Raw genomic sequence first — 22,883 nt, 5'->3', positions numbered from 1 at the left:
TAGTGATCTTTTATACATAGTACCAACAGTTTGTGCAGGAACATGTATGGATATATAATGGACACTTTTTGTTGTACATAATGGAGGAAAGATGATAATGTTTGACATAAATAGCGATGCACTCTTGTCAAGTGTGTGTTTTTAATAAACATTTTTTAGATACAGCCATTATGACTCATTCTCTTCTGTCCTGTGACTGTGGTGTTGTGTCGTTGTTTGTTTAAATACTTAAATATCAAACTAGTTGATTAACTTATGGTCTATTTTGTACTGCATTCTCCTGAGGAGTTTCAAACTGTTGTGACGTGCTCTGTCCAGCAGGGGGAGCCATAGGCCATACATGTAAATTCATGCACAGCTTGTTTCAATCAGTCTCAGTGTTTATATGAATGTGTGTGTGTGTACAGTTAAGGAATACGTTTTTAAAAAATTTACAGTTTTTTTTCTAATGTGGGTGAAAGAAAACCAAAATGACTCCGTGAAACTTGAGCAATGGCAAAATAGTATTCTGTTTTCCTATTTATGTTACAGTTGTATTCATAAACAAAGAGTTTGAGTTGGGTTTATCTGCATGATTTGTTGTTTATTTTTGGTTGTGTAAACTGGGGCTCGGTGTGTTTACTGTTTGAAAACAAGGAGACGGGTATGGGGGGTGGGGCCTCCTTCTCCCTGCCTCAGCCCCAGCTCCTGCCCTGCCCCGCACCGCTGCTGTGTGATTGGCGGCTCCTTTGCTTTGAGAGGCGGTCTGACCCGCAGCACTGACCGGGGGAAGTGAAACTGTCAATGTCACACAAGTTTCCTGGATTTAACAGCCGCTCCATCCACTGATAACACCGGCGGCAGAAGGAGATAACCTCCCCCCTGTATGAAGACCGAACTCCGCAGCAGCTTCTTCACATCGTTTCCAGGTACGAACACGTCACGGCGGTTAGCTGCCAGCTAGCTAGGCGTTAGCTCCGACTGCTCCTAAATAAAAACGCTTATTTAAAAAAATTAACCCGCGGGTTGTCAACACGAGCTGAGCCGTGTGCATGCAGGCGCTCACCGCGGTGTTTCTTTGTGAGTCACTGAACAATTCGGCTTGTGGTTTAATCTCCACAGCGCAATAATTTCTACATTATTACGGTTTTTGCCGCTTTGCATCTTCATTAATAGTACACCTGTTATTTGAGGCTGTGACTCAGCTTCTTCTTAAGCTAGCACTAACCCCCCGTGTCGTTTTATTCAATTAAAAGTGAGTTCTAACGTAATTAAGTGAAGGTTTTAACCATAAATGTGTTGTTATTTGGTTTGCGCTTTGCCCACAGGGCAGCATGAACTCCCTCCCAGGCAAAGCAGCGCTGTCTCTGTGCAGGCGCACGGCGTCGGCTAGCGGGCTGAGGATCTTCGCCGGGTCACCGGGTCACGCTACAGGGTTCCTGCCGGCAGACGGAGCCTCTTTCCAGGCTGCGCGGGTCTGCCACAACGGGAAGGGCAGCAAGGGCAGCGTCAGCACCAAGAAACGAGGCTATGACATCACTAGAAACCCACACCTCAATAAGGTAATATGTCTATCGGAGAAGGGATGATATGCGATTGTATCAAGCATCGCGATTCGGGCGGTATACGGTTTGATTAATGGAGTTCCTGGAGTCAGATGATCAGTGGTTATTCAGTTTTAATGATTTCTTTGTTGTATGAATCAAAGAATACAGAAAATGTTTTACATTTAAGAAGCTGAAAAAAATCAGAAAACGCAATTAATCGGTTATCTTAATAGGTAACGTTTAATTTAGTAATTGGCTGATAATCGAATAATCATTGCAATTATTGTGAATATTCGTGTATAATATTTCACGTGTTTAGCTTATTAGCGACACGCAGTCATAGTGCTATTGTTTGACCTGCCACAAGGTGGAGCCTGCGTCTTTCTCCGCTCTCCTGTTTGGCCACCTGTTTAAAGCTCCGCCCCCCAGAACACCTGAAGTTGTGAAATTTTCTTACGTTACTAACAAAATTTGTTGTAAAATTACGTTTAATCCACTTAATGCAGCAGTAAACCTCGATCTGGCTTGCGTTCTCACCGCGGGCTGTGTAGGCCCGGGGCGTTCATGGCTGCACCGGTTCTGTAAGTAGTGTGACATCATACTCCACTTTATCCTGCCAACAAATTATGCAAAGAAGATTAGGAATGCAGCTCAGTAAACACTGCCGCATGCTTACACTAACCAGTGTACATTTCAAAATGTTCCTCGTTCCATCTCTGGCTCGACCCTTGAGGTGCTCGACCACTGTTCCGCCACAGAAGGGTGCAAAATAGTGAAATGTCATAGACTGTTATGTCACTTGTGTCACTCTCCACTGTGTTCATGTGACTGTGTCTGCTGTGAAAACACGACGTCTGTTATGCTGTGACGGTCAAAGAGCCTGTATGACCACAGTGAAAACCGTGTTTAAAAGCACATTTCATTCAGCGTGAACTGAGATTCTCACTCTATGCTCCAGTAACACCGAAATATAGATTTAATGTGAATTATTAATCCATGTCATTGTCTCACTGGACATTTCTGGACAGTTAGAGACGCAAAATGTTCCTCCAGTTGCACCGTCAGCACCCGAATGTCTGAAGTCATTCGCTTGCAAGTTTTTTTTATTTTATTTTACTGCCTGACTCCGTTCTGTGAGGACGGATATCAAAGCCTGAGCTGAGTTTATTGCTGTGATTGCGGCTGATAGGAGGTTGGACACAGTTAACTTCCTCTGCTCGTGCCCAGTCAGCAGTTGCGTGCGTCCTCGCTCAGGAGGTCATCTTCAAGTTAGGGAAGTTAACGCAGTCAGAAAGTCGTCAGTGTTGGCTCACATGTAATAATTTAAAGAAAAAATTGAAGTTTCAGCTTTTTATTCTTTTTCCGCAAATGTTTTATTACACTTCCACATCTCCTCATTGTTCTGTGCAGACATGTTGCACAAGTCGCTCAGAATCCTAAAAGTGCCTTTGTTTTTGGGTGTGTATTAATATCTATCTATAATCCATGATAAGGTTTTAATGCAACTCAATTACAAAGGTCAATTTTAGAGTTTGATTCTCTCTTCTTCCACTGCCTTATTTACAGCTGCTGCGTTGTTAAGAGTCACCTTAATCTGAAGTGCTTCTTAACTTTATCTTAATACTTTCTGTCTGTGCCTTTAGTCATCTGGATTATGTTTGGATTAATGCTCAAATTAATGTAACGTAAATGCATTTGTGTGTTTTGAGTAAACTTTCAGTCTGGGAACCAAAAAAGCAACCTAAAAATCACTGACATTTCGTATGATTATCAAAAACGTAGTTTTATTTAATGGATTATTGTGGAAAATCGTATTTTTGGCCAAATCACTTTGGACAGAGTCGCCGTTAAATAACTACGAAGAGGCACATAAAATGAAAATTACAACAGAGAGACACTAGAGTGAGGCCTACAGAAATGTAAAGTTAACCCAACTGTACACTGGAAATATCAAACACACCTGAGAGAGAGAGAGAGAGGGATTTGAGGTTTTAAAGGCGCCATATGTAAGAATGTGGCCGAAAATGGTTACTACACTCAAATTCAAAATACCGAGACTCTACTGACTGCAATGATTGGTAGACGGCGGTAGGTGGCGCCACATGCCAAAACATGATTTCAAAACATAAACATGATTTGCGGTCCGCAAGATGCAAATATTTTGTCTGTACTGTTGTTGGTGAGTTCAGTTTGTTATATGAACATTATTCCAGAGTCTCTGTGACGTATTAGAAGGATTTTATGGCCAGTTGCTTTAGATTTATTACATAATGCACCTTTAAAATACGCAATAATACACTTTTTACATTTTTATGGATTATAAAATGCTAAACTAAAGCGAGATATACTATGACTTTGGAACAGGACGCAAAACAACTACAAAAAGATGCAAAATTAACCACGTACCACAACATTTGTGCATCTTTGGTTTTGAAAGAGTGAGAGGATCATACACAAACGAACATATACACATGATGTATGATGTATTTTTAAATTGTCCTCAACGTGAACTCAGTCCCCTATGTTTGGTATTTACAGTTGAACCTGAGCCATGTGACGCAAAATGCTCTTCAATGGAGAAGCGTGGGCCTCGTGGGCTACCGTACAATCAATTCGTTTTTAATCCGTGTGTAGTATTTAGTAACCGAGTATCAAATGTCGTGTCACCTTTCAAGTGGGAGTGTCTATCAAGATTTAGAGTTCACAGAGTACATGAAATACAATAAAAAAAGGAAGCTTTAGGAGGCAGTTTTTTTAACTGACCCATGTAGGTCAGCGTTTCCTCGTGTGTGCAGGAATACAGAGGGAAAATGAAAAGGGTGATAAAGCAGTGGAGGGAGGGAGGGAGGAGAAGTGGAGCTGTCTGGGGAGTGAGTTCAGGCTCTCGCGCTATTGGGCAGAATAAATAGAGGAAACCTCACACTCTCCTCTGCGCTCTACCACAGCTCACAGTGACGCCTCGCTCATGTCGTTCTCTCCTTTAAGTCACTGAACCTAGCGTGGTATCACGTGAAAATGCCACAAAAACATGTTGGTAATGTTCCAAAAAAACTCAACTTCCATTGATTTGGGAGCAGAGTTTTGATTGGAGAGTGGACTGGAGCGGGGTGGGGTGTGGTGTGTCGGTTGTAGCTTAACCCACGTATCGCGGTACTGTGAATATGAAAAGTGCGTATGTCATAATTATGCTGCTTGTCTTCAACTCTAAAATCCCTTTAACTTCACAGAAATCAGATTTGTGTGTTTCTAGTGCACATCTGGAAAGAACGGTTATGACTATGATGTCCTGGAATGTCTGGAAAGATACAGGCTCCACCTTGTGGCGCGGATAAGTCGTTAGTACTGTACGTAGACACAGACTAGTCATGATTTTCCTTCATAATATCACAATTTGCAATCATATCTAAAGTTGTAGTTGAAACACTGAAGGACACGGAGTCATTTTGACTCTGCAGCGTTCCCATAAAAGAGCTAGTAATTTGTATTTTGGCAAAAAGTTCGGAAAGCCCTACGGGTGTGGTTATGATGAGTCATGTTTCCACTTCCACTGATGTTTAACGTCTGAGTCACTGTGGTCTTGTGGTGTGTGTGTGTAATTTGTGGAGTTAACCCGTAACTCTGCTCGTCCACTTCCACCCTGCAGGGAATGGCGTTCACCCTGGAGGAGCGCTTGCAACTGGGCATCCACGGTCTGCTGCCGCCCTGCTTCCTGTCCCAGGATGTGCAGGTCCTGCGTGTCATGAAGAGCTACGAGACGCGCGTCAATCCTCTGGACAAGTGAGACCACAGTAACACACACACGCGCTCTGACGTTGAAGAGTTAATTCGTGGGCATAAAAAAAGGTTATGAACTCCACATGCGGCGTGCACCATGTATCTGTGGACCTGCCTTGGGGCTAGACATCCTGTCTTCTACTCGGGACAGAGGGAAAAACCTCTCCTTTTCGCTACAACAAAAGGCTAACCTGATTAAAAATCGATGCCCGTTTATAAGCCTTTCTCTTCCTGCGCCAAAGTCCATAGAGAAAATGACTCATTGTACATCACAGCACACACGTTGTAAATGCACTGCTGACTCCGTCAGAAATTTCAAATACGCTTCGTTGGGACTTAGTTATTTGAAATCCCAAGTTTTGTTCAGATTAACACAAGTGACACAAACTGTGCTAACGAGTTAGCAGTAGACCAGAAGCTCCTGTGGCTCCCCGTGAGCTAAAAGTGCAGATTTTCTCAATGGAGTTTGGTGTCGGAGAGCAGTTTTCTGACTTTTTAGTGCTTCTAAAAATGCTTCACAGATGCCCAACAACGTGATCATGAGATATAGAATAAAGGTAAAGAAGATGCAGAGAGGTACATGCATTGAAATTCAGCTGCTGTTTTGTGGAACACCTGAGTTGTGGAGATGTCGTGGTTAGAGCTGCAACTCACGATTATTTTCTGGAGGAATCGTTTGGTCCATAAAATGTCATAAATGTAAAAAATCGATGTTCTCGAATGTCTTGTTTTGTCCACAAACCAGAATGATTCAGTTTGAATGATTGTAGCCTCGTACAAGATCATAAAGTGCTTTAAAACATGGAATTATGGGCAAGCGATGAAAGAATCACGACTATTGCATGATGTATTTGATTCCGTCTCAGGTACATCCTGCTGATGACTCTGCAGGACAGAAACGAGAAGCTCTTCTACCGCTTGTTGACCTCCCACATCGACGAGTTAATGCCCATCGTTTACACTCCGACCGTGGGGTTGGCGTGTCAGCAGTACGGACTCGCCTTCAGGAGACCGCGGTGGGTTGAGGGTTCAACCTTCTTCTCTTCATGTATGCAGAAGGAACGTTTATTTTCTAAAAGAAATTCATCCTGTTTTTTTTTTTTTTACAGTGGACTCTTCATCACCATCCACGACAAGGGCCACATCGCCACGATGCTTAACTCGTGGCCAGAAGAGAACATTAAGGTGCGTTCCTTTTGTTCGTGTGAAGTCAATAATGCATCGCTTTAAGCCTGATCAATGCGGTTTTCTCTCTGTGAAGGCCATCGTGGTGACCGACGGCGAGCGCATCCTCGGTCTGGGAGACCTGGGCAGCTATGGGATGGGGATTCCGGTCGGGAAGCTGGCGCTCTACACGGCGTGCGGCGGCGTTCAGCCGCAGGAGTGCCTCCCTGTGCTGCTTGACGTCGGCACAAACAACCAGGTGAGTGAGTGTGTGTGTGTGGCGAGCTGCAGGTAGGCTGTTTTTATGAGCCGCCGCTTATCGGCTCTCACTGATTACATATCTGGAGAGCTTAGAGGAGCACAGATAAGACCTGTGTAATCGCTAACTAATAATTACAACCCCCCCCAAAAAAAATTCAAGTTCATGGAAAGATGTCGTTTGATGATTCACTGACTGTAGCCTATTATTATTTTTTGGGGTCCAGACGCTGCTCGATGACCCGCTGTACATCGGCCTGAAGCACAAGAGGATCCGCGGGAAAGAGTACGACGATCTTATCGAAGAGTTCATGCAGGCAGTGACGGAAAAGTGAGTGAATATCCCCTCGTATATGCCGTACTTCCTCTAAATGTGTCCATAATGTATAAAATTGACGTCAATCTCTATGAAAGAAGAACCAAAACTTGTGATTGAGACCGTTGGCTCCTCTGGGAAAATGTCTACTGACATTTTAAATCAAGTTGAAACACATCGTCCCTTCCACTTCCATTCAAAAGCAACAGCATGGTCGCCCCCTGGTGGTAATTCAATATAGTTTTACTTCCATGTTGGAGTTCTTGGTAGAAGAAGAAAAACATTGACTTTTTATGACTTATCTATGGTTAAAAGACCGCATAAATGACAACATTAAGACAGTGTCTTGTGTCAGGCTGCTCAGGCAGGTTGTTTGGACTGAATAATCCCAGATTAGTCCTCAGATTAAGGTGTTTCGTTGTCGTCGTGTCTCTTGTCGCAGGTACGGCATGAACTGTCTGATCCAGTTCGAGGACTTCGCCAACAGCAACGCCTTTCGCATCCTCAACAAGTACAGGCACAGATACTGCACCTTCAACGACGACATCCAAGGTACCGAGCGCTCGCTATCAGTGCCTTTTTATAGTACCGATATTTGAATTTCATTTGTGCAATTACAATTTTTTTGTTCTTCTTCTTTCAGGCACAGCGTCGGTAGCTGTTGCCGGGGTCTTGGCTGCTTTGAAGATCACCAAGAACCAACTGTTAGACCACACTTTTGTTTTCCAGGGAGCCGGGGAGGTGAGAAAACGTTTGTTTATACACCTATGTACATATTCCATTAAAAACCAGACGTTTGCAACTAGAATAGTCGTTTACCACATTTACAATGTCTAGAGTGTATTTCTGATTCATTTAATGTTATATTAGTTGAAAAGAAAAGTGCTTCCTTCAGAAAGTAGGACATTTCCTAATGACCCAAAACTTTTGAACAGTAGTGTACCTGTCCCTCAGTGAAAGATTCTTGCTGTAGATGATCTACGGCTGCAGCTAATGCTCGTTTTCGATGAATCGAGTCGTCGTTCAGACTAAAAAAGTGTCCGAAATTGTCGTCGGATGTTCTCAAATGTCTCGTTTTGTCCGCGAACCCGAATGATTCTGTTTTAATGAGGTCTTTCTTATATGGAGGCAGATTTAAGAAGCTGGAAAAAACACTCAAACCCATTAATGGGTTCTCAAAATGATCTACTCGTGTGCCTTCCCCTCACACTCTTGAACCCGGCTTTTAAAGGAAATTAAAAGCTGGGACTCTGCTCGGCATAATTGATGTTACGATCAAAACGCACACCGATGAATAATTCATCGGGGGACGTTAAATAACAGCCCCTTTGCGCCTCACTCTGCGTAACTAGCGACAGTGGAATTGGACAAACGCTAATGCACACACTTGAGACCATTGTTCCGCCCGTTGATTGATTGAAAACCATCTGTATTTTAACATTTTCGTCATCACTCAGGCTGCTCTGGGTATCGCGCACCTTCTCATCATGGCCATGGCTAAAGAAGGGTTGGCCAAAGAGGAAGCTGCGAAGAGGATCTGGATGGTGGACTCCAAAGGTCTCATTGTGAAGGTGGGTGATCATCACTTTCTTACTTGCGTCACATACGTCAGTTTCACTAAAAAACAACAACAACAACAACGATTTTCTTTGTGAACTTCAGGGAAGAGGCCACCTGAACCACGAGAAGGAGGAGTTTGCCCACGACCACCCGCACCTGAAGACCCTGGAGGAGGTGGTTCAAACCATCAAACCCACCGCCATCATCGGTGAGTTTACCCCCAAAGAAGTGTGACGACGTAGCTCTGAACATCCAGAAGTATCGCCCTCAAAGAACTATTATTGTTTTCCCTTTTTTTTTCTATAACCAACATTGTTTCTTTCATCCAGTTTTGGGAAAACAGAGAAACCTATTAAAGGTGAATTATTTTTCCCGTCCAGCTTTTTCTCACCACAACCGTAACAACCTGGTAATTTGCTGTAAATCAACTAATTCATTCAGTTTATTTAATTTAAAGGTCCAGTGTGTAAGGGCCTTTTCAAGCAAAAATCATATTTCATAGGATTATTTGCCGTATTTTCAAATATTCTAAACTCCCAGTGCATGAGAGAGAGTTAAAGTAATGCAGGGTACACAGTATGTTGAGCTGAGAAGAGCAACTAACGAGATGCATTCAAGAAACCTCTTAATTTTTCTGCAAACACACATGAAGTCCACTCACTAAATGCTAATGCTGCTGCATTAGCTAGCACTTGCTAGGCTAGCAAGTGATTACACACTTATGGAATTTGATTTGTGCTTAAGGTTTTCTTAGAGAGAAGAAAGACTTGAAGTATGCGATGAGTTAAATTTGTAGGAATTAATTTGAACGTCTTTCAGATAAATAAACTTTAACCTATAACATTAATACCGGGAAAGCGCGAGTTCTCTCTCACGGCTACATCGCTAGCTTAGCATCGGCTTTAGCAGTGCCGGAAGTTGCACTATCGATATCACACACTGGACCTTGTAGTTTTCACTGCGATTATATCGTAGTCATGGATGGAACTGAAATTCATACTCCTAATCATTATGGATCAAGATTCTTAATCTGTGTATATTGTAAAATCCAGATTGTAAACCAGATGCAGTGATTGCACATGGCAATAATTGAACCCTAAGGACTGAATCCTGTTAACATTTAGACGTGTTATATATATATATATGCGCTACGATACGATAAATTCTCTCTTTCTGAAACTGTGTCCCGAAGGCGTGGCCGCGATCGGGGGAGCGTTTACCGAGAAGATAATCAAAGACATGGCTTCCTTCAACGAGAGGCCCATCATCTTTGCTCTCAGTAATCCCACCAGCAAAGCAGAGTGCACAGCCGAGCAGTGCTACCAGCTCACAGAGGTAACAGAAACTAACATTTAAAAAAAAATTAAAATCATATTTATATCCTACAATCATGCAAAAACAACTCTGTATCATGTAAATAAAGCGTCTTCTTCTTCTTCTTTTGTGGTCAGGGTCGAGGCATCTTTGCCAGTGGAAGTCCGTTCGACAAGGTGACGCTGTCTGACGGTCGCACCTTCTACCCGGGACAGGGAAACAACGCCTACGTGTTTCCCGGAGTCGCTCTGGGCGTGATCGCCTGCGGCGTCCGCCACATATCCGACGACGTCTTCCTCACCACCGCTGAGGTTTGGATCTTTTAGCTGTTCGCAGTGTTGCAGTAAGAGGATGTTGTGTCCAAAAGTCGAAAATATGACGCTTGCAATCACTTAGATCTTCATTTCGATCGATTTTAAAGGTGATTATATGTGGAAAAATGTGTACAACAGCACCCTACAGTGTTTTAAACAGTTACTACAATCCCAATTCAAAACGATGTAGTAGCGTGGTTGCTAGGTTTTTATAAAATACACACAAAAAACCTAATTTTATAAACTTATATAACCCTGTTTTGCTTTTTTAACAAGACTTTAGAGCTTTATCAGCTGTAAAAACATTATATAGAAGTCCAATGTAGACCAATAATGTGCAAGTAAGAGAATGTAATGTAATTTACAGGTTGTACCTCATCTTTGCTGACATCTCATGGTCATTTTATGCCTTAATACAACACATTTCTTACATAAAGCACCTTTAACCCTCATTATCTGTTCAATCCTAGTCCAATTTGGACTTTTGTAATATCTAGAAAATGCAAAAACTATGGACTGGCATAGCTTCTCAGTACTGTAATTCCTAAAACGTTGAATAACTGTCTTTTTTTGACAATTCTACAGCCGTAAAATCAAAATAAATCCAGAGGAGACGGCCTGATTATCATAATGGTCATACGAGGGTTATTTGGACACGTTGGAGGACAAAAATGTCAGGAAAAACCTGTGAACTTTCTGTTTTTCTGTCTCCCTCAGGCAATCGCCGACATGGTAACAGATGAGCATCTGGCCGAGGGGAGACTTTATCCTCCTCTGAGCACCATCAGAGAGGTTTCCTTAAAGATAGCCGTGAAGGTAACGTAGTCCGACCGCGCTAGTTTTCTAAAGTATGACCTTTGCGGTGCACTTAACGTAACCCCCGTGTGCGTGTTTCCCCCCCCTTCTCTCCGCCCAGGTGGTCAACTATGCATACAAACACAACGTGGCCTCGCTTTATCCCGAGCCGGAGGACAAGGAGGCGTTTGTGCTGTCACACGTCTACAGCCCGGATTACGACTCCTTCACGCTGGACACGTACAGCTGGCCTCAGGACGCCATGAACGTCCAGGACGTGTGATGCCCCGCAGCAGCAGCAGCAGCAGCAGCAGCGTCCGCCCTCCGAATGAAACGTCACGCACAATTTCTGTATCGTCTACCAAACATATTTTACGAATTATTCTGTTTTTCTTTGTTTTCTTTCTTCGGTCGATGTTTGTTGACAGCTCGCTGTCCGGGTGGGTGAGTCAAACGCACACTATGTGTTCACGAGTTTCTGTCCAGTTTCCAGTGCTGTACTCGTATTTATCAGTTCTCAGAATGTGAGAAAAAAAAACAAACACTCGATATCCACACGGCTGCACAAGTGAATCCTCTGTGACTCAAAGTCAGGGAATCTGAAGCCTGGTGTGTGAGAAACAAAGCAGTCGTTCACATTACGGCGCAGTACCGTTCCTTCTCTGGACACAGAAGACATCATTTATTAAGCCGTGTCTAAAATAACCTCAGCTGGAAACTCTCCTTTGTGCCTCTTCCTGTGTGACCTCAGGGCGTCACTTACTCCAGATCACAAGGCTCTCGTATAGACGACAAACAAAAGCAGCTGCTCCTTCGTAGTTTACACTCCTCTCAGTTTGTCCAGAGACTTCATCACGAGGACTTTGACTCAGACTTGACTTAAAAAACAGACGCTTGGACATGTTTTGTTATTCTCGTAAATCAACAGAATCTTTTCTGTGTCTCAATTTAAACTAAATTAAATCACAACTTTGATCAGGCCTCTGAATATATATATATATATGTATATGTATGTATATGGGGCATAAAATAGACGCTAATTTTGGGAGTCTGCGTTTAAAAATGACTAATCAGTAAATTATTTTCTTGATTCATTGTTTCATGTTTAACATGCAGAAAATTTAAAAATGTGAACTGGACTCTGACTCCTTAATGACTCAGGTAATCAGGACTCGACTACAACACTGGACCCTGAACACATCGCTGAAAAACACTCCAGTTCCCCCTCTAAGAATATCAGTTATTCTCAGTGAAGCTGAGTGAAACCATCAGATTTTTGTTGTTTTTTTGTGGGTTTTTGTGGGCACTTAATCTGTTTATGCTTTACTTTTGTACGCAGTTTGTGTGTCTGCTAAAGTTGTTGTTATTATTATAAAGTGTTATCTTACCTTATACTCCAGAAGAATACGATGCTTGGTAAAGTTTTAGTACTGAGGGATTGGTAGAAGTTTTCAAAAAGGATAAATAAACTTTTTCATTAAATCCGTTATTACAGAACGAGTGGTTTGTTAACATTCCGCCAGTGACGTCTTGCTGTCTCTTGTTGGACCTTGAACGCATCACCTGTATTCCCTCGGATATAGTGCCTCCTGCAGGTGGACTCGAGCATTTGCGTGAAGTATGACGGGAATGGCCAGGAATTAAGTTTTAAGAATGTATTTTTTTCCCCAAAAAAGTTTTATGTCTGAAGACAAGAGGTCCAGCTTTATCTACGTGAATTTAGAGTGAGTATTGAACGCATCTTCGTTTTTTCATTGGGTATCAATGACAAGCCCCGCCCCTAAAAAATTCCCGCTTTCACACAATCCCTTCTTTCTGATTGGTTGACACAAGCGCGCGCCAGTGTTCAACTTCCTCGGTAAAGCTAATTCCGTGCAGCAGCAGGAGATTTAATCTCTAACGTAAGTTATACTTCAAATTATTTGTATGTAGTTTCTGTGTTTCACCACTGACACAATAATTATCTATTTATGAGTAAGAAAACGCTCATATTTGCTAGTTTACGGGTTATTTTCTGAGTCTCTTTCTTATCGTCTGTTGAGAACAGGCTTCCCTCGCCACTAACTTGCTGCAAAACCCGGACCGGATTCCGAGTTAGGCTGGACTGGACTCGGAATTCGGTTTTCTGCTGTAAGTACAACAGAAACGCAGTTTCTTGGTTTGTTTAAGTGTACAAAATCATAACAGTCGAAAAACACTTAATACGTGTTAAACACAAGGTGGGGAATTTCCTTCATAATGAGTATAAAGTGAAACCTGAAGTGGAGTTTTATCAGGGTATCTGCAGCGTGTTAAAAAATCTTAAATCCAAAAATTTGAATTTAAGGCCTTAAAATGTCTTAAAATCTCCTCAAATCTCATAAAAGGTCTTAAATACAATTTTAAAAGGTCTTAAAAATCTATTAACGTTACTTTGATTTTAGAAAAAAAAGCATAAACTTCAGTCTCGTTTTGAAATGTTTCTGTTTTTGAGGAATGCGATAACATAAGCGGAACTAAAGTAACGCACCTGTGCTGCCCGGGGAGAATTTACCGAGCACCACTAGCTAGTGTGCTGTGCGCGCGCCGCGGTGTGTTTGACTGTAAAAATGATGACTCAAATGACTCAAATTATTTTATGTTTGCGCCAGAATGAAGACCCAATGTGGTTCTGACCTTCGATATTACTTCAGGGGAATTAATGTTTTCTCTAAAATAACAACAAAAACAAAATAAAACCTACATGAGCTCTACAAAATGACTGAAAAAACCAACAATTTAAATTACATGAATCAATCTGTAATCAAAAATCAGTACTACTTTCTGTTTTACTTCATTTTAAATTGTTAAAGCACTATTTTTTACAGGCAGATATTTAAAGTTATTCTGAAAAAAATTGGGTGTTAAAGGGTTAAATAATAAAACACACACACAGGCACACAAATAAAAACGCAGTCATTGTTCTTCATTCAAGTGTCCTTTTAATACCAACTCCACTCTGTGGATCATCTGCATTGCATACACACAGCACAGTAGCACTGATGAACACGTGAGAAGGCTCAAAAAATTCAAGTCCAGAATTGTTATTTTTTTATTATATTAACTCATCACCTGGTGACGAAAGTTAGCGTGACGACGTTCAGTCAGACTCTCTGGTGTCGAGCTGTTACACTCTTTGGCTTCATGAAAACTCTCCTCCTCATTAACGTGTAGAAGTTATGAGATAAGGAAATGTGTTTGTGATCAAAACGGTGCTGAGACAAATATATTAATCCATGAAAAATATTCCTATTATTATTATAATATAGAGAGTGTAATTGTGACATTTATAGTACTGCACAGACATTTCAGTCCCAGCTTCAATTTCACAGTTTGAGCTCACCGTCGGCACATGGCCAACTTGTGTCCCTTTTTAAAAAAGTGTTAGAAAAGGACAGGACAGCTCCGAGTTCCATATAAAACACAGTAGGCACATTATTGCTTTATCTCACACACCACCGGGGGGCGACACATTTCCCGGTAAATTCACAGAAACTTTCCGCGGGAACTTGTGTTTTTTTACAACTCACGTGTGAATTATTTTTGTATGGTTACAGAAAACCCTCCAGCAGGGGGCAGAAGATGAATGCGCAGTGCATGAATGAAGGGGGGCATGGCCTACAGTAAGTAGTGTGCGTCACTGTTTTTACTGTATTTGCATCAAATCTGTTTCAGATAAAGATGATGCTACAATATATTATTTACCAATTGTATGTTTGTTAACCATAATCTCCCATGGAAAGTTTCCATGTTTGAAAATTCCCCCGGGAATTACGCAACAGTTTCCATGATCCCACCGATTCCCCCCCAAACTAGGTCCTTTCTCATTGTTTTGATTGAGAAAAGCTCTAGTTTACAACAATGAACAACATGAGCTTTAAAAAACTGAAATGAAAGTACTGCATACGCACACAGAAAATACTCTCAGTGTAATGACATGTGACTAGGGCTGCAACTAGCAAACGATTATTTCCATAAAATCGATTAATCTGCTGGTTATGTCCAAACCTGGAAATGATGAGTCGTGTTTTTGTCCACAAACCAAAAATTATTCCGTTTTTTTTTTTAGCTAGTTCTGTGTCACATACAGAGCAAAATTATTCACATTTAAGGAGCTGAGTAATGATAAAAAAAAAAACACGCAAACCAATCATCACTTCATAATTGATGAATCGTTGCAGCTCTATATGTGACACACAGTGTGTATATATATGTATATATATATATATACATATATATATATATATACACGTATATATACATATAAACTATGGAAGATATTCCTTCAAGTTATCCTTCGAGTTATCGCGTTTACATGAATGGGATGGACGGAGTGACTGGTGGACGGATTCCCAGACAAACTCGCGTACAGTTCTCGACTTCTGTTTCACATTATCTCTCTGCACACATTCAGATAACCATGTTGATCTTCTATTAACTTAATTCATGATAAACTTAAAAAAAAAAAAAAAAAAGGTGGCAAAACGTGTCTTAAAATACGACCGAATAAAAGCCATCGACAAAACATAAACGTCTCCATAAAACGAATCCACGGACTTCAGACACAACATTTTTTAAGCGATTTCAAGCATATTATGGCAAGATAGAACTTCAAGATAATACTTTTCATACATCGGGTGAGTTTGTCGTGTTCAGGCCACGCCCCCCTCCAGGCTAGAAACAGCCGTAGCTTCATTAGCTTTTCTAGCGTAATGGACGAATTCTCCTCTCGAATCTGCCGACATGCTTGTTATAGCTGTATTTGTTCTTTGTAGAAGCTCCCGTTTGTTAACATGCTAGTTTTTCACTTGTTCTTCTCACGAGCTTTAGAAGCAGAAGTGGTGGAGTGTGCGCAACAACATATCACCTGACTCCGCCTCTCAAGCGTTTACTTTTGAAGTTCGTAACCTTTTTAGACGACGGCGGCGTGTTGCGTCTCAGACGGCCACATTGCCATCTCTGCAAAACGTACAGAACTCTGAGAGAATGCGACATTTCAGACAAATCGTTCCGCGTTTAACAGTGGATTTCCATTTTCATTGCTCAATTCTGTGATTCTTTGTTTTCTGCAACGTGGAAATCTGAAAACATAGGGGGCGGCACCATCGTAGCTTCAGTGTAGATCACGCCGAACGCGATGTGTGACGTCATTCGGAGAATCTCAACGCTGATTGGCTATCGCGTCGTCAGCACAATTATTTCGCAAACGTTTTTGTGTTTTTTTGGGCATTTCTGGCAATAAATACGATTCGTGCAGATCAAAAGAAAAACAGCAGGCAAGTAAAGTCAAGACAAATCTCTTACAAGAGAATCCGATGGTACAATTTACAGTGTTATGACTTTGTTTTGAAGCTTCCAGAAATGCTGTATTTTATCGTCCATTACCCTTTTCAAAGGGAACATAATGTGCTATTAAAGAAGACCCCAGTATGGCGCGTACCAAGCTGTGCACACTGTAAATATTGACGTTTCTAAGGCACGGCCACCGGTAACATGAAAGTGTGCGTGCATGTGAACGTGCTTCGGCTTTCCGTTCAGACCCCCCCCCCCCCCGCCAATCAAACTCTACGGTCAAGACTGTCATTCAACATCACTCAGCTGGTGACCAAACCTGCCGTTAACGCTCAACTGTCGCGTAAATCGATTTATCCCTCCCTGTAAACATTACCCGAATAAGACCTTATTCCAGCAATGAATATCCTTAATAAAATAGCTGAGTCGTGCCAGTATTATATCTGGCAGCGTCAGCGTTGGCACGGGTGAAGCAGGGCGGGCGACGACTGAGTCCATCGTGTCTTTATAGAACTTCTTCACAGTACATTTGTGCGTTTGACACAGTCGCCGTGCTCCATAATTCATAAAGAACATCTCTTTCTCTCTCTCTATCTCTAGTAATAGTGCTTTTTTTCCACTTTTTTTTTATTTTTTATCACCAGTCACTACTGTCTTTAGCTAATCAGTAAATGTAGACGGACATTATAAAACAAGTGCGAATTGGACGTAATTTTTTTTTTTGGTGACGACAATCATGTCTTTTGTAACATTATCGGTTTCCCATTATTGTGCATGTAAAAAATCATCAACTGAAGGTTGATTTCTGACAGAAGGCTGCGTCTGATATCATTTAAGAAAAAAAAAATGAGTCGTCCAATCCTCGTAGCGTCGGGGATTTGTAGGATTTGTGCTTGTTTGACACCAACTGGATAAAAGTGGATCAAAACAAACAAAAACGACAGTAAAGCGTATTTTTCATATCGTGAATTTGGATTGGGATAATTTTTGTTGGATTCAAACTCTTCCACTAGCGCACCGATCACTGACTCACTGCCCTTTATCCTTCTACGGGCAAATGTAGGACAGAAGCAGGTCTACCATGTTCTTGATAATGGCTTGGGGCGGATGGAGGGCGTGGGGGAGGTGATGTGCTGAAGTCATTTGCCAGGCGTCCACCACCAGAACACTCATTCCTTTAAACATGGCCCTGAGGACCTTATTCAGCTGCAGCGAGTACCAGTCGCTGTTGAACAGGCTCACTTGCTGGTCCAAGACCTGGAGGTTGGCCGAGCGGATCACGACCAGCGTCTCCGGCGCTCGGTCCAGAAGCTGTGCCAGCGCCCGCCGAATGTGGCGCAGCCGCCGTATGTACACCTCCACGGGAAAAGTGCTGAAGTGGGACCAGATGCTGAGGACCACGACGGTGTTGGGACCCCCGGCAAGGCCGTCCAGCTCGTTGGACACGTACCTGAGCTCGCTGGACGTGACGGCGGTGAATCGGATGGGCGGGCCGTGGCAGCGGTAATTCAAGAGAATGTTGTGAGCGCTGTCCACCGCCATGTACGGCCCGACGTTTTTAGGACTGTGCAGGTCGAACTCCTTCAGCTCTGTGGAGGAGAGAGAGTAGATAAAAGATCCGGTGAGTTAAGCTACGTTCAGACACGCACTGAAGTGTCATGTTTCGGGGAGTTGTCCGGTGTGGAGAAATATCGTGCTGGGCGTTAGACGTGTCTGGATCGAGACAATAATTCATCTGAGATTATATCTTGGTACGCATTTGGAACAAATGATAATAACAACAAACAATTGTTCAGCCCTAATTCCAGTCAATGAAGAGATTTACACATGTAAACATAGCTAATGCCAAGTCAAATGGCATGTCAAGATCAAGTGTGTGTATTGTAAAGGTTAAAAATCCAGAATTTTCCATAATCCCCGTCTGAAAATGGCAAAAAAAGAGAAAGAATTTAATATGTGTTTGTCCGATAATACATCCATACCATCTATCATCCTGGCGAATGTACAATCCTTGGACAACAAAATGGATCAATTACGACTGCTGAGGTCAGCGAATCGAACAGTGAGTAACTGCTCTGTGCTCGTTTTCACCGAGACATGGTTAAACGACAACACCCCCGACTCTGCTGTACAACTGTCTGCTCTTCAGGACTGCTTCGCAACAACAGACTGGTTCAAGCAAGCAGCCACATACAACAACAACAACAACAACAACACAGACATTGAAGAGTACACAGACACTGTGAACTCCTACATCCGGAAGTGCATTGACCCACACAAAGACCATCATCACTCGGGCTAACCAGAAGCCATGGCAGACAGGAGCAGTCCACCAGGAAAGCTAACAGGATTATACAAAAAAGATAACCTGCCACTTCAAAGACAGCAGAGACACACGGAGCCTGTGGCAGGGCATTCAGACCATCACGGACTACAAGCCTGCGCCACAGATCTGCGATGACAATCTCAACAGCTACTTCGCACGGTTTGAAGCTACAAACAATACAAGCCCACAGAAAACTTTTGTATTTTTATTTGTTGTATATTTTATATTTCATATGTTAAATTTAGGTTCTTTAGTTCAGTATTAGGAATGTCTGTCCATCTGTGTGCCTGTGCACTTTAACTGTTTCACCGCGGGCGAATGAGAAACGTCTTATCGATTCCTTGTATGTCTGGTACATGTGAAGAATTGACAATAAAGCTGACTTTGACAGACAGTGTTGCTCCACTATTTCCTCCGTCACTAAGTCCAAGAAATACTAAACAAAAAGACAAAACTGACCTGGGAGGAAAGAAACGAGGTACTCGAACCACTGCCTGGCGGTGGAGTCTCCGTACAGGTAGATCATCTTGTCCTTCAGACACCGAGTGGCGGCCGAGGAATTGTCGAACCGATGCATTTTAACTCCGCCCAGCTGCCTCCACGAGTCCCCGTAGTAATATCCAGACGGTACGACCTTACCGGCGTCCGATTTGCCCTTCACCTCCACTTTGTCTGACAAAAAAAAAACCAATTGAACAAGTCGATGAATGTATTTAACTGAATTAAAACAATGAAACATGAAGAAGGTGACGTCTGGTGAAGTCTACCTTTCTTAGGAGGCAGCACCGTAACTCTGTCAGGTCCTGAAGCGTGAATTTGTACTTTGATGTTCACGGCACTAGAAAAAACAAAACAAAAACAATGTAATGTTTCAGTGTAATGATGATAAATATTCCTGTTACTAAAGCCCAAATACAAATCTGTGACTGCCCTTAAGCTCAAGCACAAGTTTATTTTGTTTATGCTATGATTCTTGGCTAAGCACAACAAACCAAAACGTGCCAGAGAATCGTGAATATGTCAGTAAATAATATAGAGATCGCAATGTTTTTTTTCCCTAGTTCCCAACCTTCAATTTTGAAAATGTTCTTGTTCATTTCCACAAATCCCATGGAATGCTTCCAATTTGGAAAGTTCCCATTATTTTGCAACCCTAGAAGCCACCAATTCCTACAAAGAAAATCCTTAACAATAAGCTTTCAGACTGTCACACAGATGAGTCATTTGTTTTTGGTTGTTAAATATCCCATAATAAAACAAAGTACCAGCACAAACCTCTGGAAGAGTAAAGCCTCTTTGTTTGTGATGAGGTGTTCCAGGTAGCCTCCTTTGGAGTGGTTGATTCTGGTGTCACAGCTGAGCATTTTGGGCTTGTAGCAGAACCAGGGCTCGCCGGTGTTGAGGTCTGTGAAGTTGCACAGCGGCTTGTCACTGGGAGGCAGGCACACGTTACACACGGTGGTTTCAGACAGGTATCCCACGCGGAAAAGGCTCTTAAAAAACACCCGATCGGGCCGCTTTTCCCTCAGCCGCTTCAGCACGGCGATGGCCTCGCTGGAGTGCACCATCGTAATCTCCACCTGCGCAGATCCCTCCCAGAGGAGCGGGAAGAGCGCGGAATAAAATCCGTTCTTGTGGTCCAAGACTTTACCGGCGACACCTGCGCCGAGCTCCGGAGTGTGCAGCCTGGCCAAAAGGAAATCTCCGCCGTAGTGCTTGGGGCGACCTTGGAAGTCGTGCATTTGGATGAGCACCTCCAGCTGGTCGCCGACGCACCACTCCTTCCTTCCTTTGTTGGAAAGGATGGCGAACAGACTGTGCACCGGGTCGCTCGTCAGGCGCAAGGGCGCCGGAGCGGAGGAAGTCGGGGGTCCAGGCCAGGCAATGGAGTCCAACAGGTAGCGCTCCTCGAGCTCTTCTTCGGGCGAGGGTTTTTGACCCACGTAGGCACAGAAGGAGCTGTTGTTGTGGAAAGAGGGGGCGTGGACGAAGGAGGTCTGGAAGGTGCGCCGTAGCTGGTCGAGGGTGGAAATCTTGTTGCAGTTCCACTTCTAAAGAGAGGCAGAGGGGGGCGTCACTGTCAACAGGTGACTATGGGTGTACCGTTCAAACGTTTGGGGTCACCGGGGTCCGTGTAAAACTCACACTTTTATTCATGAAAAGAGTTGCAAAATGAATAGAAAATATAGTCAAGACATTGACAAGACTAGAAATAATGATTTTTATCAAAGATAATTTTGCCTTCTCGTCAAAGAACCAGCAAACATCATTGACCAAGTGTTTTCCAATCATCCGATAGCCTTCTAACGCCATTAGCAAACACAATGTACCATTAGAACTCTGGAAATGGAGACGTTTGCAGCTAGAATAGTCATTTACCACATTAACAATGTATAGAGTGTATTACTTATTCGTTTAAAAAGTGCTAAAGAGTTAAAGAGTACAAAGTTGACCTAAAAAACACTTAATCTGGAGCTGCAAAAAACCCTATTTGACTCTTAAAATTAAGATAATATCATGTGTATGCGTGTGTGTTTTTAAATACATATATACTACATTTTAAGAACTACAGTTTGTCGTATTTATGGAATTTAAGTGGTTGGGTAATATTTGGATTTCATGCCTGGCATAACATCGCATACTTCTTCGCGTACACATTACGTCTGTATGGCGTGTTGAAAATAAAATGAAAGTAAAACACGTGGCTAGCCAAATAAAGCGTTAACCGCCCCCTCCCTCACCTCCACAGTGCGGATGTTGCCGAGTAGAAAGATGAGTCCGAACAGGGCGAGGGAGAGAAAGACGAGGGCGTATTTGGACGGGTTTCGACACATGGCGGCTTCCTCCGGTCTCCTGTGGTCGGGCCCCATTTCTGCTTCCTCTGCCGTCAGTTCATCGAGACGACGAACGCGACGGCGAGGACGGAAAACTCGACAGACCAAAGGCTGAAAAATAAAAGACAAGCACAGAGACATGTTATGTGGCTGCACAATGGGCTTATTAATCGATTACTAAATGAATCGTCAACTATTTTGAGAATCGATGAGTCGGTTTGAAGCTTTTTTCATAATTAAAACAAGATATCTGATTGTTTCTGCTTCTTAAAGGCGCCATATGTAAGAATGTGACCAAAAACGGTTACTACATTCAAATTCAAAATACCGAGGTCTTTTAGGTTTCGTTTTCTGATGTAACTGGCAACCCGTGGTTGCTCGGCAGCTGAGACTCTACTGAAAGTGAAACATGATTTGCAGTCTGCAAAATATTATTTTTAATGCAAATATTTTGGCTGTACTGGTAGTGATTTATTCAAAATCGTTCAGCCCTAGTTTTCTGACATTTTATGGACTAAACAATGCATCGTGAAAATAATCGACAGACTAATCGATTACAAAAATAATCGTTAGTTGCGGGGTCACGCCCTGGACATAAGGTTGAACGATTTTGAATAAATTGTAAATTCACTAAATCCTAGGAATGGTGGTTTAAAAATTTTTTTTTTTAAATGTATTACTCCTTTTCATCCGAAAAACATATTTAAAAGGATTACTGTCTGATATTTGTGCAGATGATGTTTTCATCTGTTTTCTCTTCAGCCTGTAGAATACGATGTGTATAGATGAAGACAATAATGAATGTAAAAATTTGTGTGACACACATTTTGGCGTAAACAAATACCAAATTGCAGTAGTTGTATTGCGATTTCGATAAAATTTCTGTTCAGTAGGTGTAGAACTTTCTAGCAGTTGTTCAGCGCGTTCTGTGCGGAATCAGAGTGAGATTGTCATAAAAGCAGTCGCAATCAAAGCTTTAACATCCAAGGCAATTCTTGCATATAGCTAACCCCTTATTTGTTTGTCGTCATCTGTAACTGATCATCAGAACCTGTATGCTTTGCCGGTTTACAACCTATTAAGTAGTGTATTGAGTTGTGTTTAGAATAAAACCTCTTAAAGACACTCGAGTTGTCCGCCATACTTGTTCTGGTCGCCCTTTCCAGAGGGTAGTTTATTGAGCTGTAAGAAGCAGCCGGTAAAAATCTGGACAGTAGGGGTGGGGAAAAAAATAGATTCACATAAGAATCACGATTCTGGATCGATTCGTAAACTTCAAAAATCGATTTTTGAAAAAAAACAAAACAACAACACCCGTTTGTATTATTTGTGTACAGTTTATTTTTGTAACTTCTGGGAGAAAAAGGCAGCTAGCCTAAGCTTTTATTTATG

The 22,883-nt window shown here is 42.3% G+C and overlaps 2 protein-coding genes across 2 annotated transcripts; one reads left to right on the top strand and one right to left on the bottom strand.

Moving 5' to 3' along the window:
- Positions 1-745: 745 nt before the first annotated feature.
- me3 (malic enzyme 3, NADP(+)-dependent, mitochondrial) lies at positions 746-12,474 on the top strand. The gene is made up of 15 exons (XM_083902713.1): positions 746-908; positions 1,308-1,541; positions 5,170-5,303; positions 6,167-6,316; positions 6,410-6,485; positions 6,562-6,723; positions 6,950-7,053; positions 7,481-7,590; positions 7,682-7,779; positions 8,496-8,609; positions 8,701-8,806; positions 9,791-9,933; positions 10,050-10,223; positions 10,944-11,042; positions 11,143-12,474. Exons 2-15 carry the CDS (start codon positions 1,314-1,316, stop codon positions 11,302-11,304), a joined length of 1,860 nt encoding a protein of 619 aa, XP_083758839.1. The 5' UTR covers positions 746-908; positions 1,308-1,313; the 3' UTR covers positions 11,305-12,474.
- A 4,904-nt stretch (positions 12,475-17,378) lies between these two features.
- nxpe3 (neurexophilin and PC-esterase domain family, member 3) lies at positions 17,379-21,524 on the bottom strand (the record flags this gene model as incomplete). The annotated part of the gene is made up of 5 exons (XM_083903221.1): positions 21,399-21,524; positions 19,933-20,708; positions 19,425-19,495; positions 19,117-19,329; positions 17,379-17,920 (listed from the first exon to the last, which is right to left on the bottom strand). The coding sequence occupies exons 1-5, from the start codon at positions 21,489-21,491 to the stop codon at positions 17,379-17,381; spliced, it is 1,695 nt and encodes a 564-aa protein (XP_083759347.1). The 5' UTR covers positions 21,492-21,524.
- Positions 21,525-22,883: the final 1,359 nt, after the last annotated feature.

The sequence above is a fragment of the Microchirus variegatus genome (genome assembly GCF_963457635.1).
Source record: "Microchirus variegatus genome assembly, chromosome: 16".
Taxonomy (NCBI): Eukaryota; Metazoa; Chordata; class Actinopteri; order Pleuronectiformes; family Soleidae; genus Microchirus; species Microchirus variegatus.
Note: the sequence above shows the minus strand (reverse complement) of the source record. Positions and strands in the feature narration are given on the sequence as shown.